Below are 18527 nucleotides of genomic sequence, written 5' to 3' on the forward strand. Positions count from 1 at the left end.
GGCCTTTTACAAAGCAATATAGTTTATTAAGCCAAAGTGCAGATGGCTCATCCAAAGATAACAGCAGCAAATTTCTGGCTGTACTTTAATTTTAATATTTTGCATATGTCAAATTGCCATGCTTCTATCATAAAATATCTTTTTCTGGAGCAATTTTTTTTACTCCATTTAATGCACTGAGTTATTTTGGGAGATAACACAGTTTAAGAATTCTTTCTCTAAAGGTGTACTTCTATTGAAAAGGTTGTGATTCTATGGGATTTTTAAAAAAATAATAATTTTTCTTTCTCACCAAGATAATGATTGTGGTGGGTGGGCAGGCACCAAAAGCCATTCGAAGTGTAGAGTGTTACGACTTTGAGGAGGAGCGATGGGATCAGATTGCTGAACTTCCTTCTCGGAGATGCAGAGCAGGTACGTTTTGTTCTTTATAATGGCCTCGATTGCTATTTCAATAGTATTTGTTCTATTATTTATATATTCTGCCATCTGTAAGTAGTTACGTAATATATCCATCACCTTACTGCCTTTCTGAGTAAGCAATATTATGCAAAGTACAAAAAAATGGTAAATTTTATAAGAAAAGAAATTGGACACGTGACAACAAGACAAACGGCTCATTCATTCTTGTTTACAACTGAACCATTTTAACCTGGTTCATTTGTTGTGGTCGCTCACTTTTTATACTTAGGCTGCCTTCAATCAATATTGATTCATTGGTTCATTCTATCTGTTTTACACACATACTTCTTAAATAAGGTTACCACCTTTAAAGCGCTCCATGGCTTAGGACCGGGATGCTTACGGGACTGTCTTCTGCTACCACATGCCTCCCACTGACCGGTGCGCTCCCATAGAGAGGGCCTCCTCAGGGTGCCGTCAGCCAAACAATGTCGGCTGGCGGCCCCCAGGGTGAGAGCCTTCTCTGTGGGGGCACCTGCCCTCTGGAATGAGCTTCCCCCAGGACTTCGTCAACTTCCGGACCTCCGGACCTTCCGCTGCGAGCTGAAGACTTATTTATTCTTTCGCGCGGGACTGGCATAAAATGGGTTTTATTTGGATTTTAATGGGGTTTTATATTGCTATGTATTTTATATTAATTATCAGCCAATTTGAATAAGTTTTTTAATTTTGATTTTATTGTATTATATTTTTGTATGCTATTTTTACCTGGCTGTAAACCGCCCTGAGTCCTTCGGGAGAAGGGTGGTATACAAATTAAATTATTATTATTAAATTATTATTATTATTATAAGCAATTCTTAGTGCATTCAGCTTCTATGTTGTTCATGACACATCTAGCTATTGTTTCTTTATCATAAAACTATTTGCTCTTACAGACAGCAATCTTATAGATTGCTTTTATCAACAATCTGCATAATACCTCCAGCTCAACCACTAAGATTTACACATCTTAAAATGCCTTTATTTATTTCCCCAGAATCAGCATGCGAGGTACACAGATTCATTTACTTACTGTAGTGTTTCATTTTTGACTTCATGTCCTCTGTTGAACACAGCTGTCTTGACATTTAGTTTCTTAATTTCTGAGGTTTATCAATCAGCCCCAGAGTGGAGGGAAAGTTCTCTGTTCCGGAACAGAACAGAACTCTGTTCATCCTCCATGGCTGAAAATCTTGCTTGGATTTCAGTAGGGAGTTTTTTCAGCCAGTCTCAGAGTCAAGCGGCTTCCCTGTTACCTTTGGGGGCTGGCTGAAAAAGCTGCTCATGGAGTCCAGGCTTCTTATCACAGCCACCTTTAACCCAGGGGTGAAATCCAGCAGGTTCTGGAGAACCGGTAGCGGAAATTTTGAGCAATTTGGAGAACCGGCAAATACCACTTCTGGCTGGTCCCAGAGTAGAGTGGGAATGGAGATTTTGCAATATCCTTCCACCAGGAGTGGAGATTTTGCAGTATCCTTCCCCTGCCAGGCCCATCAAGCTACACCACGCCCACTAAGCCACGCCCACAGAACTGGTAGTAAAAAAAATTTGGATTTCACCACTGCTTTAACAGTTTTATTTTACAAAAAGTCAAGTTGCAAAGCCAGACCCAGAGGTTCCAGACCATTCTTAAAAAATAAAACTAGTAGTGCTTTATCTATTTATTTAAAGAATGTATGTGACTGCTCACTTTAACCAAATAACTCTGAGCACACAATGAAACAAGTTCATAAATCACACATTTATGTGAAACGCTACAAAGCAATAGCAGTTAGACATATACCACCCCATGGTGCTTTTACAGTGATCTCTGAGTGATTTACAGTGTCAGCATATTGCCCCCAACAATCCGGGTCCTCGTTTTACCAACCTTGGAAAGATGGAAGAATGAGTCAACCTTGGGCCTGTCAGAATCGAACTCCAGGCTGTGGGCAGAGTTTTCTTGCAATACTGCATTCTTACCACTGCGCCACCAGGGCTTCTTAACCTAATTACCTAATTACAAATAACCTTATAGCACAGAACACAACAAAATGCGCATGCCAGGCTTCACTAACATCCTGGCCTCACTGCCTGAAGGAAAGCCAGATCTTCAGGGCCACCCAGATTTTGGTGGAAGGCAGTTCCATAGGACAGAGTGCTGTGACAGAATAGGCAAAGCCATTTGGGTCCCACTGGATGACATTGCTTCATAGAAGGGACACTGACCCTGCCGGGTCTGATGGGACAGGCAGAAACCAAGGGAAACTGGAATCTTGCGAGTAACTTTCCCCTGAGCCATGCAGGGCATTAAAGGAGAAAATCAGCGGTTTGAATTGTCTCTGGGAATCAGTGCAGTTCATTAGCCGTCGTGTTATGTGAGCATATTCATGTACCCCAGTGGTAAAGCCAGATTACACATGTTACTGCTTTCTGAACTAGTCCTGGATGATCATCTATTTGGTGAGGATATGATTTCCAAACTTGCCTGCTGCCCCCCCTCCCCCAATTTTGGGAACCACTGTAATGAACATCAATAATAATTAGAATTGAATTAGCTTCTGCTAATAAAGTCTCTAAATACATTGCAGCAGCTGCCAAAAGCTATTTAATACACTGCTAAAATCTTGTTGAGTGTAACCATCGAATATGCAATTGCAGACACTTGTACATCATTCAAAGAAAGTTCATCAGAAATTACAGGTGCTTGTTAAGACTACTTGGAGCCTAGTCCAGATTTATATCTGTATAATATTTGAAATAACTAATACTGGTTGTTATCAAAGGTATCTGTTGACTGGTGGATTATACCTATTGAATATAGATCATGTCAATGCTAAAAGCTGCCAGAAACTGATAACAGAAAAGATTAACATGGTGAATCATGCAATCAGAAGCTGTTAGATGAACAGACACTCTCTTTTATTTTATTTTTTTAATGATCCCTATCCTTGCATGTAAGAAGTTGGAATAGGAGTTTTGTGGTAGGCAAAGGTTGATTTGCTTAAAGCTTTGCTTTCTTTTCATTTATTTTGAACAGGGGTCGTATTCATGACAGGCAAAGTCTATGCAGTGGGAGGTTTCAATGGCTCTTTGCGGGTTCGGACGGTCGATGTGTATGATGCAGTGAAAGACCAGTGGACATCTATAGCTAGTATGCAAGAAAGACGAAGCACTTTAGGAGCTGCTGTGCTCAATGAGCTCCTGTACGCTGTTGGTGGATTTGATGGAAGTACTGGTAAGCTGATGCACAAAAGCCAGCCTCAACTCTTTATTCTTAAAGACTTTCTTCTGGAGTAAGTTTGGTTTGGCATTCTATACCTACTTGTGTGACACCCCCATTTATTTTAATAATGATCTCTCAGGAAAATGGATGGAGCTGGAGCCTAATTTTTAAGGGTGGTTAATTTTGGCATGCCCATGGGAAGAAAAACTAAATGTTTACTTAAGAAAATTCACGGCTTCCAATTGCCACCATAATGTAGTTAATCAGATCCTACAAAAACCCTTCATTGAACTTTTCTTCCCTGTTAGGGAGTGGTTTTAGAATGCCCTGTTAAGCATAGATCAATAATAAGAACTGGGATGTTATTCTCAGGGGTGACTTCTTATCGCAAAAAGCTCATGATGATTGCAATGGGATAGTGTTAATGCCCGAGAAAGAAACTTCCTGATTAGCAAAGGAGCGCTGGCTTGCCTCCTTCCCTTTGTTTGCCTGAAGGGAAATGATCATTATGAATTCTGTGAAAGGAAAACAGTGTTATGTGTGTTTCCCCTTTTCATGTTTTCAATCTAGGTCTGGCATCTGTGGAGGCTTATAATTACAAGGTCAATGAATGGTTTTTTGTGGCGCCTATGAACACAAGAAGAAGCAGTGTTGGAGTTGGAGTTGTAGAGGGTAAGAATTTTCTGTTTTGAAGTCACTCATATTTTATTTACGGCGGTGCACCATTGCAACTACTAGTATCACAAAATCACATCCAGCCAATTGAGCGAGTCAGAGGATGCTTGATGTTTTTTCTCTAAATACATCTCTGCCATTCTATAAGTAAAACTGTGTCTGAAAGCTTAGCTGGCCACGTTTTCCACGTTCTTATATTTTCTTCTTATTAAGAGTGGCCTGTGGTTCCCCCCCCCCCCCGTCCTGGAAAGAAATCAAGAAATTAGTGAAGGAAAAAGTTTCTGAACGGTTAATATGTGTCATGTAGGCAGTCCTCAACTTAAAACCATTTCATTCAGAAATTATTTAAAGTTACAATAGCACTGAATGAGGGGAGCTTAAGGTCCCTGAGTTTTGGCTGATTTTAAAGTGTCAGTAACTACTAATGCTTCCATTCTCTACTTTATAATAAGAAAAAAACAAACTCTGAAATGATTGCTGCTTGTAGCTAGAGCTTTTGAAAAGCTTCTTGCTTTATAAGAATTTCTCATTGCCTTGATATTTCATTGGAAATGCCCAATAGAAGCATATTATAACTACTACCACCAAATTTGTAGATATTCAACAAGCTTATGTCTATTATGTGATAATCAGATGAGCAGTGATTAAAAACTGGTTATTAAATATTTGCCATATATTTTCCATTAATTGATCCTGTGGATGGCTGATGCTAAAATTCTAGGTAAACTCTACGCTGTTGGTGGATATGATGGAGCATCACGCCAGTGCCTTAGTACTGTGGAGCAGTATAATCCATCTACAAATGAATGGTCTTACGTTTCTGATATGAGTACTCGGCGCAGTGGTGCAGGTATTCTATCCGAAATCATTATTATTTATTCACTTAAAGTGTTAGACTTCTGTAATGCACAGCAATATTTCCGTTTATGTTGTTGTTGTTTTCTCAGTTCTTTGTGTCAATCTCCTTATGGCCAGGTTGATAGGCATTCAGGTCAAAGCAGATAATCTCATAATGGGCTGGAGTAGATAAATATGGACCATCTAAAGAAAAATAGAATGTAGTATTGATTAGCAAGTTGGTATTTTCAATGGACTTAGTTCTATAAACATCTGTCATGATTATTGATGACTAGCTTGAAGTCTGCTTCAGATTGACAATTCAGTCTAGACAGTATTATGTTCCGGTAGTAGCCAAGATTGACATATTGACATTGGACGTGGAATATTTATAGCTACAGCAATTCCTTTTCACAAGTGCCCTTGCAGATGTCATGAACATGATTAGAACGTAGAAGTGACTGTCTACTTGCCTCATGGCTAAGGCTGCTTCTAGAGAATTGATTTTTTCCCCATATTATCTTCACTTTTCATGGTACACATAAGGAAATGGATTACTAAGGGAAAACCTGTAGTTGGCCACTCTAGGAAGCACAGCACTTACTGATCATAACATCTCTTAATGGTTAAAAATAGTTAAAAAAAAAATACAGGTTGTCGTGCTATTTCGCCTCTTATTTCCTCCCAGATTGGAAACATCAGCCCACTGTTGAGAGGGTTTGGGCAAGGGTTAAAGCTCCTACCTCATCCTTCCAAATGCCTAAAATGTCCCCACAAAGAAAGAAAAAAAAGGAAAAAAAGAGTCTAGAAAAATCAATTCCCAGAGGTTAGGGTTAAAAGGGTGCTTAGGTAGCCTCAGATTTTCTCCCCATTCTAGGCCAATTTTGTTATCCTTTCAAGGGGATCAGACTAAATGTCTATGGCACGGGTGTCAAACTCAATCACGTCACATGACGTATCGTGATGTATCACAGTGTTTTTTCCATATGCAGAGCTGGGGTGGGTGTTGCCTGTGTGTGATGGATCCGGCCCACGGGCCACCAATTTGACAGGTCTAGTCTCTGGAGATTCTCAATCATCCAGGTCATGGTTGTCCCAAAGGTGCTTTTTCAAGAGGAAACTGGACTTTCTGGTTGCCTCTTGAAAAAGTACCTTTGGGACGTGGACCAGACTAGAAAACCAAAGTTATGGATGCTAATGCTATTTTTATTATAAAAGTACAATTACAGAAACTTGCAAAACTTTATGTGCTTCCCTTTTCCTCCCTTTATTTTTATGAGAACTAGAGAGGGTTAAGTCAAATGCTTTCTCAGATTACATTTTTGCCCTGGACTCAGATTACTTTTTTCTGACCATTGTTTTGATTGTGGCTCTTCCTCCTGTTCCTCATGGTTATTCTTTTTGCCTTTTCCAAGCTCTTAATTTTGGGTAATAGCTACTCCGATGGATACTATAATGTTTACTGTTCTGTCAGGGCTATGCTCTTGGCACAGCGATTTATCATCCCTGACTAGAAGTTGATTTACAATAGATCCTGAAACTCCCTGTTTGGCTTTTTAGGGGTTGGTGTTCTTAGTGGCCAGCTATTTGCTACTGGAGGGCATGATGGTCCTTTGGTGAGGAAAAGCGTGGAAGTGTATGACCCTGGAACAAATACATGGAAACAAGTAGCAGATATGAATATGTGCAGAAGAAATGCAGGTATTTTCCTCCAAATTTCTCTATCACTATTCAGGTATAAACAAAGCAGTTGAGGGAAATATAAATACCAAGGATATACAATAATAAACATGTGAGTCTTTAAAGCACTATAGCACTTTTAGTTACTTTAGTAATAAAAAGGTCATGATGTCTTATTTTAAATTAATGTTTCATTAAGAGTATGTACTTTAAGTCCAGAAGATTTGAAAATATTTGTAAAAATAGTGTCAAATAAATGCAGGACATTTAATACCCTTTTAAATTACAGGTTTCTATATCTAGAATTTCTAAAGAAGTAGAAAAAATGCACACACAGAGAGAATATTAAAATATTTTAAAATCACATTTTACTTTTATAAATGTTAGGATAGTTTACAAGAGGTGCAACTGAAATAGTGGCAGAACTATGGAAATTACAGTAAAATGTAATTGAAAAGCGACATGTACAGAGTTTGGTAAGAGAAGGGATTAAGGAGAAATTTCCTGACAGTTAGAACAATTAATAAGTGGAACGACTTGCCTGCAGAAGTTGTGAATGCTCCAACACTGGAAATTTTTAAGAAAATGTTGGATAACCATCTGACTGAGATGGTGTAGGGTTTCCTGCCTGGGCAGGGGGTTGGACTAGAAGGCCTCCAAGGTCCCTTCCAACTCTGTTGTTATATAAGCTACAAGAATAAATATATTTATTTTAAAGGGTTTCTAGATATCTGAAATTTGACACTTTTTGTCCTGTAAATCTCATCACTTGCCAGGTCCCAGAACAAGCATTTTAAATAGGGTATTCTTGCTTATTTTTAATTAATTAAATGTCAAACATAAGGGGGATATAGTTCAATTCATATTTATTGCAGACTGGATGTCATGATTAAAGCATATAAATATCCTTTTTCATTTTTATTATTTTTCATTTTTATTAAGGATTACAAACACAACTATTGGTTGTCATCATTTGTTATTCAGGCAGGTGGGCTGGCTTTTCACAAATTATATCTTCTTAATGGTTAGAAAAAAAGCAAAAAAAAAAGTTACAAGCAGAAACCCACTAGTATGACTGACAAAATGTGTGTGATTTCAGTAAATAGTGAAATTACAGGTGTTAATAATAAAAATCAATGTTAAATTTGCCCTTCTGTCTTGCCATGACAGCAGCCGATAAAAATTAGGACTTCTACTATACTGTTTTTGTTCTCTGTAGGTGTGTGTTCAGTGAATGGACTTCTTTATGTAGTTGGGGGAGATGATGGTTCTTGCAATTTGGCCTCTGTAGAATACTATAATCCTGTCACTGACAAATGGACACTATTACCAAGCAACATGAGCACTGGAAGAAGTTATGCAGGTGAGCAGTGCATTGATATAGACTGGCATAGAATGACAGGCAAGTTGATTATATGTTGTTTAACTTCTTGCTATGGCTCTTGTTGAGTATTGCTTTTCTTAACTGAATCGGATAGGATTCCAGATCTTTGCTACATGTTTGTGTCTTCATTAGATTTACCCATTGGTGATTTAGCATTGTGCCATTGACATGTATGTAACTATGTAATCTCCACTAACAGGTATATTAAATTGTTCTGAGTAGTGTTAGAATGTATATACTTAAACTCTCAGTGACATGACTTTTAACTGGTTCGAATGAGACACCATGTGGCACCAATTTTTGAACCAAGGTACTTCAGATAGGCTAATTTACATAATGTGTCCAAATCTGGGACTCATGATTGCTAAGGGAATGAAATGTGGGTAAGCTATGGCTCCTTCAGTGCTACTGGCTGCTGCAGTCACATGATCTTCATTTTCAACATAAGTGACAGTTTCCCAGCCAGTCCTGCAATCCCTTTCTCCATCCCCCACACAGCAGCAGGCATTTATTTATCCACTAGGAAAAGGAAGAAGGGAGGAACAGTGAGGAAGGAAGATTTCCCGGCCCATGCCACCTTCTTGTGGACTTCCCCAACCTGTGCCAGCTCTGATTCACATCATCCCACACATCATTCCTGACTCACATGTGCCATGACCCACATGTATCCTCACAAACCCACTCCACCCCATGCCTGTCCTGTGTGCCTTCCCTGACCTATGCAGCACCTCTTGGGTACACCACACATCCTTTCCAAATCACATGGCACCTCTTGTGCACCCCCACATACCATGTCTTATTTGCCCACACCCCAGATGCTCCCTCCCTCCCTGAGCACCAGCCACTTACCTGCCTGCTGGCCTTTCACAGTCTCACCTGGTTCATATGGGAGATCTTGGAAATTCTATCTCTCAAAATAGATAAAAGGGAGAAACCATTAAGACAGGCTCTAGAAAATGCTTATGAAACTCAGGATAAAGTACATGATCTTTTGACCTTTCAAGTCCTAATGGCAATCGTTTTGGGAGAGGCCCTGTCAGAGCACATGACCTACAGTATATCATCTGACCTATAATTGTCCAATAATATTAATAAGAGCCCAGTTGAAGTCTACTAAATAAAATGACAAGCCAAACTATAGTTTTTGACTTTCAGCAGCTCAGTTTCTGTGTCAGAATGTATTAAGGACATATCTAGGAATATAATAAAAGACATCAGAAAAAGACTGCACTTTTTTCAAAGGAAATGAAGTTAGAATAAAGCCCAAAAAAAGAGATCTTAAAAAGGACTGATTACAGTTTTTCAAGGGGGATGAAGTTAAATAAAACTCTTAATTGTACCCCATGTGGTAATTACATGACGGCAGTTGGAATGAATAATAATTTGATGGCAGCTGGAATAAAATTCTCTCCTTGCATCCACTAAAACTGCTTGGGTGCTTTTGGGGTCATGGAGAAGGTGTAATTCATTGTAGAGGCTTGAAAAATATCTCCCACAATTTTTAAAACATCTTAACCTGCTCAATGAAGGTCTAGAATCATGTCCCATTCAGGTCTGTCACTAACACGTGGTGGAGATGTTTTCAGACCTTTACAATAAATTACAACTTCTCCATGATCCCCAAAGACCATATTTTTCTATTTTTATTAAAAATGCAAATTCTCAATTAAAACATAACTTTTTTTTTCTTAGCAGTAACAGTATAATAGAGTTGGCAGGGACTTTGGAAGTCTTGCAAAGCCAAGGTGCTGTCCCAGCCTAGTAGCATAGCACAGAGAGGATTTTTTGGTGCACCATATCTGTGGGGCTGCCAGAAGCCCCTGACCTGCAATGCAAAACCTAGTTCTGCCTAGTGCAAAGCTGCACCTGGCCCTGGAAACCACAGCTGCCACAGTCCCGCTGCAGTCACTCTTGCCACTCTACACTCAGGGGGCCCCTGCCGTCCTATACTTTGCCACCCCAGCTGACTTTCACAGTCTTTTTATTCCTTCTGCTGTCAAGGCTTGCCTGGCCTGGCCTTTCACAAGGCAACTCTGGCCATGTGAGGCCACCTTCTCCAGGTTTCTTAAGGAAATTGCTGTGAATGACCCGGGGAAAAAAGCCTCCTGTGGGCAGCAGCTGCCTCATGATAGGCCAGGCTGAGCAAAAAAATGGTGGCTTAAGGCAACGGGCTGAGAAGTGCAGGCACCCAAAAGGGCATAGATATGGGAGAGAGGTGGATAAGGGGAAGTTGAAGAATACAAATTTGTTGGGGAAAGGATTAGTGTAGATGGGCTTCCAAGCAGCTGAATTTTGATCACTGCAACAGCCAAAACTTCAGGGACTGGCTTGTTAGCACTAGCATAATTTTGGCCGATCACTGAACAAATGGTGATAAATCGAAGACTATCTGTATGGTTGTTTCTACTGTTTTTTGTTTACCATTTTATAACCAAACAGTGTATTTCTTAAAGGAAGTGAGTTAGCAATTTCTCATAGATTTTCTAGTAAATTACTGTATTTTTTGGACTATAAGATGTATCAGTGTATAAGGCGTACCAAGATTTCAAAGTGGTAAGTAAGAAAAAAAAAAGGTTTTTGTCCTCCCCAGCCCCCAGGAACACTCTGCAGGCCTCCCAAACCCTCTGCGCGTGGGGCCATTTTTCGCAAAAATGGGATGAGCGGGGTAGGGCTTCGGGAGGCCAAAAATGACTGTATTCGGTATATAAGACGCACCAACATTTCCACCCTCTTGGAGATGTGTGTATAAGTGTGCCTTATACTCTGAAAAATACGGTATCCAGTGATTAACAACTTTTGCTGATTACTTCAGGACAGGGTACAATATTATGCTTTCAGTCAATAATAACTTCCATCGGTGGTATACACGTGTCAGAATAATAAGCTTGTTTGGAATCTATCTGCTGTAACAATGATAAGCAAAGGAGACTTCATTTGTGAAAGACTCACTAGTTAAAGGCTCAAGAGCTTGAATGTTTCATTGAAGTGAAAATTGGTCTCTAAACAACTTGAATAGAATACATTGAGTACCCGTCTACTTTTCTCCCTTGCAGGTGTAGCTGTGATCCATAAACCATTGTGACACCTATCTGTGTGACTGCAACACAAGAAATGATGTCTGTCTAGTTGTGTTTTGGAAGACACTGGGGATTTTTCATTGCCATACTAACGCTGCACTACTAGCCTGACAAGCATATATAATAAGAGCATCCCTTTCTTCTCAACATGCCACTGCTGGGAACAAATTCCAGAAATAAGGTGTTGCTTATTTTGTGGGTGTTCTGTTCTGTTTTTGTGTGAGCTGTTTTATGTACAGCCAGGATTGAGATTGGAGTGAATTTCTCAAGAAAGAGGAAATGTTTCTCTACAGCTTGTGACTGGGAGAAACTTTTTTAAAAGGATTCTTTACTACTGACAGTGAATTAAGTATTAGACATAATTTTTTACTGGGTTATAAATACTTAATTACACTCACAGAAACTAGAAATTTACAAAATACCCATAAAAACTGTCTGGGAAGCCGACCAGAAGTTTATTTGCTGTATTGTATCCAATCTGTGTACATATCCTATTTGACTACTGTAAATGTATAATTTTTGGGTGCTGGAGGTATCCACTGTATGATTTTTCTCTTGTGGCAAAAATCCAGATTCATCAAATTGACTTGATGAGCCAAGTAGTGTGTTTCTCTGAACTTCAAATGCCCAAACACCAGAAACACCGTTGAAATGCAGTGTTCTGCTGCTTTTTGAACAGACTTTTTTTTCCCTCAAGGTTGACTTTGGTGGAGTGGAGTGATGGGGGAATGTAATGTATTCGTTGGCAACAATTGAAAAACTAATCAGAAAAAGCCAGCTGAACCTACAGTCTGTTTTTGGTACTGTGATATGGTATCATCTTCAACAGTGTAGAACAGCCCTGTCAAACAGGCGGCCTGTGGGCCAGATGCATCGCATGCAAGCCATGCCCACTCCAGTTCTGCAAAGGCAAAAAAATGTCACAATACATCAAGATGCAATCGAGTTTGACACCTGTGGTATAAAATGATGGAAATAGGCCACAAAGTTCCACACTGCAACTTTTATGATGATTTGGGGATTTCAGGTGGGACCATAAGTCACTTCAGGAACAGACGCAGTATTGTGCCAGGATGGTAAGAGCAGAGGGAATTTGGGGTGAGGTTTTCTGTGGAAAGGCATCTTCAGAAGACCAAAGGGGATATCAAGAAGACTGGAACAATCATCTAGGAAATCCCAGCTAAGCTTTGATTAGAAGGAACTGGATTCCTGCATATACCTCTCATGCATTTGACCATACATTATCGGTTGCCCAAGATATTTAGAACTTTTAAGTGTCTTTCACTTCATCATCGTTTAACTCTTCTAGCCAGAGCTCTCTTTCTAAATGTTATCCATACATTTGCTGTTCTATGTGTAAAAAAAAAGTTATTTGGAATTAATTTATTCTAAAAAAAGGAAAAGTAAGTGACTTCTCAGAATAGAAAAAATGTCCAGCTATACAACTTGATCTATCCCATTCTATCTATTTTTTTTTTAAATCAAAACTACCACTACATGGAAAATAATTCTGTTACTCAAAATATAGTCTTATTTACTTCCAATTTTTCAGTCAGGTAACATTCCTCAAAGCACCTATTTCCCTATTCTCCATTATCTTTTTCTTGAATATTTTTTCCGTTTTATTTTGATTTAAGAAAAGCATTTAAATCAGTTGTCTTGCTTTCAGTTTTTCTGTCACTTAAAGCAACTGAAACATTAGTGAAGCAGAAAATGAAATTGAACATAATTTTCAGTAAGTGTTTCTAAAGGCAAGACTTAAGATATTTCTTAAGGTATTTCTTTTTAAAAACAAACTCTTTACATCTTAATATTCTTTTTTGTATATTGGCAGAGAAGGTATAGTACCAAAGGGTAAGAATGCACATAGAACAATCCTATCTGCTGTTTAAAACTCTTTGAGCAGTAAACTGATTATTGTCTGTTTAACCCATACTTTAAGGTAAAATATATGGCATTTTCTTCATTTGTCTTTCTTTCTTTTTACTATTGTTGCCTGTCACTAAGGAATTGTTTTTCCAAAGCTGGGAACAATAAATACATTGCATCAATTGCATTTTCTATACTGAGTTTGAGGGTGAATACAGCTTTCTTTTCTCCACATAGAAGTTCCATCCAGAGCAGGTGTCTCCAAACTTAGCAACTTTAAGACTTTTGGACTTCAACTCCCGGAACTCTGGGAGTTGAAGTCCACAAGTCTTAAAGTTGCCAAGGTTGGAGACCCCTGATCCAGAGCATGGACCTCCTGTGGCAAATCTCTAGTCCTTCTGAGGAAGATTTGATAATGCCATGAAGATTTTAACAGGGCTTAGCCAGGCTTCGCTTGGATGTTATTGCTGAGCAATAAATGAGTTGAGTTGACATTTAGCTAAAAGCAAACAAGTCTCATCCTGCCTGAAAGTTAAATTTGAACTAGGGCTTTGTATGTGATGATAATAAATAACATTCACTACTTTATAAACAAGTAGACATGGAACAGGATTTAAACCTCATATTTTTCCCTCACTACCCACACAAACCTCCCTAGAAGATCTGGACACCATAGATTTTGCTCAAAAATCTCTAGGATGATGTCTGAGTATAAATCCTGTCATCCTCATTAGGGAATCATCTGGGTATGATTCTATTAATCCTACCTGTAGCACATGCGAATCACTCAACAGATGAAAAAATGCTTCCAGTAATCTGCACGTGAAGACCACAGTATGTAAATTGCAGGGTTTGCTTTATGAATTGTCTTTGAAATACGATGAGATTTTTTTTCTTTTTGCTCTGTGATGTTAATTGAGGAATTTGTGAAGTAGTAAGATGCCATGTTTACCTCATTTGATGATGCAAGTATTTCTACAAATGTATATGCACTAAAATCCAACTCCTTATCAAAGCTATATGCATGCTACATTCCACCACTGACAGGCAATGTATTTTGCTGTCTAGCTCTACTATAAAGTGGTCCTTAGATTCCCATGTGACAAGCTGGGGTGGGTGGGGGAATTAGAAACTTATATGCTGGCTGTTCATAAATGGCATTGGTTTCAGCTAAGAGCCACTTATCACTAGCAAATGGTATGTGTCACTTTTCTGTGGGTAAACTTGCAGGGTTAATGCAAGTCAAGTGACCTCATTTCTCAGCTATGCAATATTAATAATTGTGACACAACAACCAGCTGCAATTGCCCTTTCAAAGCGCTTTTGAAATAACTTTCATTTGCACCATGCCAATTTTGAGCCGCAGCTTTTCAAAGATTGCCTTTTTATAGGGCTTGGAAATACAGCTTTAGAGCTGACAAATTTAAATGTAATTATTTTTGTAAGATAATTCTTAATGAGTTCTTGGATCTCTTTTGATGTTGGTGGCAATTATGATTAGTGTCTAATCCTTACACCATGGGCCCAATTCTCACTAGCCATTTATTTATGATGGCTTATGAAAAGGACACAATCCTGCTCAATGTTAATTAACAGTGGTTTGTTACCTCTATATTAGTAAGATTCTGAACTAAGGCACGAAGCTATGACCACATGTTCATCTATTGGCTTTTTTTCCCCCCTTAAGAACATGGACATAATTTGGCTTCAACTTGTACATCAGGATTGCTTTATTTTTCTCTTTGGTTCTCTAGTAACAATATGCTCTGCAGCTCAGTGCTAAAGACAAATTTAGAAGCAGAGTCTCTTTCCAAGATGGCTTTGAGAGAGCTAATCTTGTTCAAATATTATTGACCGAAGCTGTTTTACAATCTCTTGTCCAAAAGCTGACTCATTTGATTGTGAAATGATGTTCCATAAATCCGGATTATAGATGCAAAAGTTAAAAACCATTGCGAAAGACTGTTTTTATGTCTGTGCTCAACATATGCTCCTAAACATAGTGCAGATTTTTCTTCTTGGAAGCTTCTGGCAGAGAATCCCGACCATCCCCCAACATTTTAAAGGAAATCTGTATGATGCCAACTAAATTAGGATGGATATACTATTAATTTTCTCATTTTCAGTTGCTGTTGTAGTTCATTAGACAGTACATAAGCGGGGTGCAAAAATCCAAAGTTTTCATGTGTCTCTGTTGCCATCTGCTTGCTGCCTGGATATTTTTTAAAAAACAGAGATCAATGAACAGCCCAACTCCATTGATATTTCAAACTTAAGAATTTCAGCAATTGAGGTTTGTAACCAGGCAGCTTATTGGACAAGCTTAACATAACATAACATAACAGCTTATATCTAGATATTAAAGCACAAAGTACTACTGTATTTAAAATGAATTCAGAACCAAGTGCTGTATTTATGTGGCATAAATGGGGCAAGGTTCTCTGCTCTAGTATTACAAATTAGCTGCTAGTTTATTTGAATTTGGGTATAAATTGGCTTAAATAAAGTTCAGACAGGTTAGCTGGATTTCATTTTGTATGTAACTAGCTTTAGCCAGCTTCTGTTTTATATATATCCAGTAGACCCTCAATAACACTGCATGATTAAGCAGTGAAAAGGGAATTATTTTTATTTTTTGCACTATATGTATATTGAAGACTTTGGATATTATATTATTTACCATTTCAATCAAACAAATGCATGTGTCCACTACTTAAATGGGCTTGTTTCCTGTTTATGGGTAGGAATCAAGAATTACTTGAAGGCACTGGGAAAAAAAAACCTTTTAAAAGAATTCACATTTAGAGCATAACTGAATTAACAGATTAGGGCCTTGATGGCGAACCTATGGAATGTGTGCCACAGGTGGCATGCAGAGCCTTATCTGTGGGCACTTGAGCGTTGCCCTAGCTCAGCTCCAGTGTGCATGCGCGTATGGCCCAGTTGATTTTTGGGTCTATTTCTGGCCTTCGGAGGGCCTCCGGGTGTGTGTGTGGAGAAGGCCGTTTTCTCCCTCCCCAGGATCCTAGAAACCTCTGGAGCCTGAGGAGGGAAAAAAACAGGCTTTCCGATCCCACCAGAAGTCAGGAAATGGACAATTTCTGGCCTCCAGATGGCCTCCGGGGGTGGGAAAGGCATTTTCGCCCTCCTCAGGCTTCAAGAAAGCCTCTGGAGCCTGAGGAGGGCGAAAAATGGGCCTACCAGGCCCACTGTGCCATTGCATGCCAAAAGCTGGGGGTCATGTGCACATGCGCATGCGGGGATGTGTGTGTGTGAGAGGCGCATTGAATTATGGGTGTGGACACGCACACACACAACCCCCCTGTGCTCCCCCTGCTTTTGGCACGTGACAGCAAAAAGGTTAGCCACCACTGGATTAGGGTAATATAAAGGGGCAGATTGCCAGTAGCTCTTGAACAATGTTTGTTTCTGAATACATGAAATGATTACTTTCGGTTGAATGTCAGGCATTTAGAGATTGTCTTTTGCAATTTAGTTTCCAACTGGATTCCATTGTTTGTTCCTAAATTATCACTTCAAGTTAGAGTTTAATCCTGGATTATGGATAGATGATGATTTGTTGCCATGCAAAATCAGAAGGGAGCCTGTAAGATGCTGCTGGTGCTTATAATGGTTTGGTTAAGGCTGACATCTGAATGTCCTCAATATGTGATAAGTATGTCATATGATAAGAATCCAAAATACTTTGTTTTCAATATCCTAAATTATTTTATTTTTCTGTGTGCTAGCAATAAACACTAAGAGAGTTAATTTATAAACATAATGTTTAAGATACAGTTTAAGACTAACAAAATTATAAAGGCTTTTGTTAAAAAATAAAATAAACTAGACTGAGATACTGTAGCTGTGATCCTGTACTATTTACAGCCTGATCCTCTGCATGTTTGCCTCTGCATACTCAGAAGCAAGTTTCACTTTAAACCCGGGCTGTTAAACTCTCGGCCCATGGGCTGGATGCGCCACACGCTGGCTACTCATGCCTGTTTTAGCGAAGGGGGGGAAGTCCCGATACATCACGTGACAACATGACGCTGTGAGTTGACACCCCTGCTTTAAACAATGGGAGTTAATTCTAAATAAAGCTGCACAAGATTGCAGCTGTAATAATTTTCATGACCCTTCAATCACATTGCCCATGATATTGATTTGATAACTCTTTATACCTGATTAATGCTGAAGGAGGAACTGTTTGGTAGTGCGATTCTATTTCCCCGCCTTTCTTTCAGCTTCAAGACTTCATAAAAATGTTCACTTGTCAACAGGAAGTTACATGTATTTTCTAGCACATCGAATTTTGGTTGAATAAAGTTGAGCAAATGAAACTGATCTTGCATTTCTTCTCATCCCGTCAAGGATTTCAGTGAGAGAAAATGTGTGGAAGTGTATTTTTTTTTCTCCCAATGATGAAGCTTCAATACTATCGCTTTCTGCAACTCATGCAGTTACAATACATGCACATTATAACTTAGCTGGGTGTATGATTAAAAAGTCAGCCTTTCCTATTCCTTCAGATGGCTAATAGAAACATCTTTTGGGGAAAATTATATTAAAGGCTTGGTAAGGTGCCTATTGAAGGGATGCGGTGGCTCAGGGGCTAAGACACTGAGCTTGTCGATCGAAAGGTCAGCAGTTCAGCGGTTCGAATCCTTAGTGCTGCCGTGTAAGGGGGGGAGCTCCCGTTACTTGTCCCAGCTTCTGCCAACCTAGCAGTTCGAAAGCACGTAAAAAATACAAGTAGAAAAAATAGGGACCACCTTTGGTTGGAAGGTAACAGCGTTCCGTGCGCCTTTGGTACTGAATCATGCCAGCCACATGACCACGGAAGACATCTTCGGACAGCTGGCTCTTGAGCTTTGAAACGGAGATGAGCACTGCCCCCTAGAGTCGGAACAACTAGCACGTATGTGCAAGAGGAACCTTTACCTTTAAGGTGCCTATTGTTTGGAATAAGTAAGAAAAGGCAATTAAAATGTTGGCTGAAGTGAATTCTGCCTGCAGGAGACATTCAGGAAAAACTGCTTAAAGTTGTATGGAAAGTAGCAAGCTGTAACTGCACTGCTGTGGGAATTAATGGTTGAAAAACATGGATACAAACAGCCTGAGAAAGTTTACAATCCAATCTCTTGAGAGCCGAAGTTGCTTCAAATTTCATTGCTTGTGCAACTTGATCTGCAGACTTCCACAATTCTCCTTTGGGTACATATTGAACTGCCTATGGCAATAAAAAGCAATTGTGTGAATTGAGCAGAATAACTTATATATTTACTCATAACTGATACCCATTCAATGGGTCTTATGCTCAGATGTGCATAGCACTGTAATCTACATACACAAT

The 18527-nt window shown here is 39.2% G+C and overlaps 1 protein-coding gene across 5 annotated transcripts in view; it reads left to right on the forward strand.

Moving 5' to 3' along the window:
- The window catches only part of KLHL3 (kelch like family member 3), a 54051-nt gene extending 36537 nt beyond the window's left edge, over positions 1 to 17514 (forward strand). For all 5 annotated transcript variants that reach the window (XM_058167832.1, XM_058167834.1, XM_058167833.1 and 2 more), the window contains 7 exons: positions 297 to 414; positions 3464 to 3661; positions 4220 to 4321; positions 5046 to 5174; positions 6722 to 6862; positions 8061 to 8204; positions 11279 to 17514. In XM_058167832.1, the coding sequence (XP_058023815.1) occupies positions 297 to 414; positions 3464 to 3661; positions 4220 to 4321; positions 5046 to 5174; positions 6722 to 6862; positions 8061 to 8204; positions 11279 to 11307 (861 nt within the window). In that variant the 3' untranslated portion in view covers positions 11308 to 17514. The remainder of the gene's footprint in view (positions 1 to 296; positions 415 to 3463; positions 3662 to 4219; positions 4322 to 5045; positions 5175 to 6721; positions 6863 to 8060; positions 8205 to 11278) is intronic.
- Positions 17515 to 18527: the final 1013 nt, after the last annotated feature.

Source organism: Ahaetulla prasina, chromosome 2, assembly GCF_028640845.1.
Source record: "Ahaetulla prasina isolate Xishuangbanna chromosome 2, ASM2864084v1, whole genome shotgun sequence".
In the NCBI taxonomy this organism is placed as follows: Eukaryota; Metazoa; Chordata; class Lepidosauria; order Squamata; family Colubridae; genus Ahaetulla; species Ahaetulla prasina.